This window comes from Phaeoacremonium minimum (genome assembly GCF_000392275.1).
Source record: "Phaeoacremonium minimum UCRPA7 unplaced genomic scaffold PA7_03_scaffold_536, whole genome shotgun sequence".
Lineage (NCBI taxonomy): Eukaryota > Fungi > Ascomycota > Sordariomycetes > Togniniales > Togniniaceae > Phaeoacremonium > Phaeoacremonium minimum.
Window position 1 is genome coordinate 18,437 of NW_006921438.1, and position 1,044 is coordinate 19,480.

The 1,044-nt window shown below is 48.9% G+C and overlaps 1 protein-coding gene across 1 annotated transcript; it reads left to right on the top strand.

The window, feature by feature from the left end:
- UCRPA7_7498 (putative histidine acid phosphatase protein) lies at positions 1-327 on the top strand (the record flags this gene model as incomplete). Its single annotated transcript, XM_007920028.1, has 1 exon — positions 1-327. The coding sequence occupies one exon, from the start codon at positions 1-3 to the stop codon at positions 325-327; it is 327 nt and encodes a 108-aa protein (XP_007918219.1).
- Between the last annotated feature and the right edge of the window lie 717 nt (positions 328-1,044).

Sequence of the window (1,044 nt, forward strand, 5' to 3'; positions counted from 1 at the left end):
ATGTTCTGCTCCAACTTCACCGTCAATGACAAGGCCCTCAAGCACGTTCGCGGAGAGGACAAGCTGTCCAGATGGGCGCAGAACAAGACCATCGCCTCAGGCGCCACCATGGAGGACAGCTTCTGCTCAGTATGCGGCAACCTCATGTATAGGAGGAGCAGCCGGTTTCCGGGCATGAGCATTCTGAGAATCGGCACCGTGGACGACTTCAACCTGCATGCGTCGAAGCTGAAGCCGCAGTTCGAGCAGTTCACCAAGAGTAGGGTGGATTGGTTTGGCGGGGTGCAAATTGAGGGCTTGCCTCAACATGTCAATACTGGATTCTAAAGACTCTAATGTCTAAGTTATTATGTGCAAGGAAGCTGTTCGATTGGAACTTTATAGTACAATTAGGGGTTGAGGTATAATAGCAATTAATTGATGTTTTGATGACGTATGACACAAGGTATACTCTGTGATCCCAGCGCGTTTGATGTCCATCATCCGTTGGTTCAAGAGCTTGAGCAATTCGCCGACCGTTCTCCTATCGTATCGTCACTCCGTCAGGCCATTGTCCAGCTGAGTATTCATGTCGTTGACCATCGCGTATAGGTTCCTGTCCTCCTTGAGGAAGGGAATCATGTCATGACATCTTATTCTATATCCACCATCCATTGACTAGGGCACTGTTGCCACTTGCCGACCTTGCCGCTATCGTACTCTTCTCCCATCACTCCCTGCTCCAGCTCCATCTCCATGTCGTCAACTATTTCATGCAGGCCCATATTGTGGCGAATGCAAATATGTGGGGGACAGCCCTGTGGAGGTGACCAGTCTGTAACAATTTTGGTTAGCACAGCCTTTTTGAGAGAGTTGTTCCAAGGCAAGAGAAATCATCTTTCGGATTTTGTCCCTGGATGGTTGATTAAGATTGCTGGGATAAAAGGAGTAGATGTACGATATGGAAGTCACTTACGCCAATCCCACTCGAGAAACACAAATAATCGCTCCAATCCTCCTTTCCGCAAGACTGTCAACGGCTTGAGGAAAGCGTGGTGTGGTCGC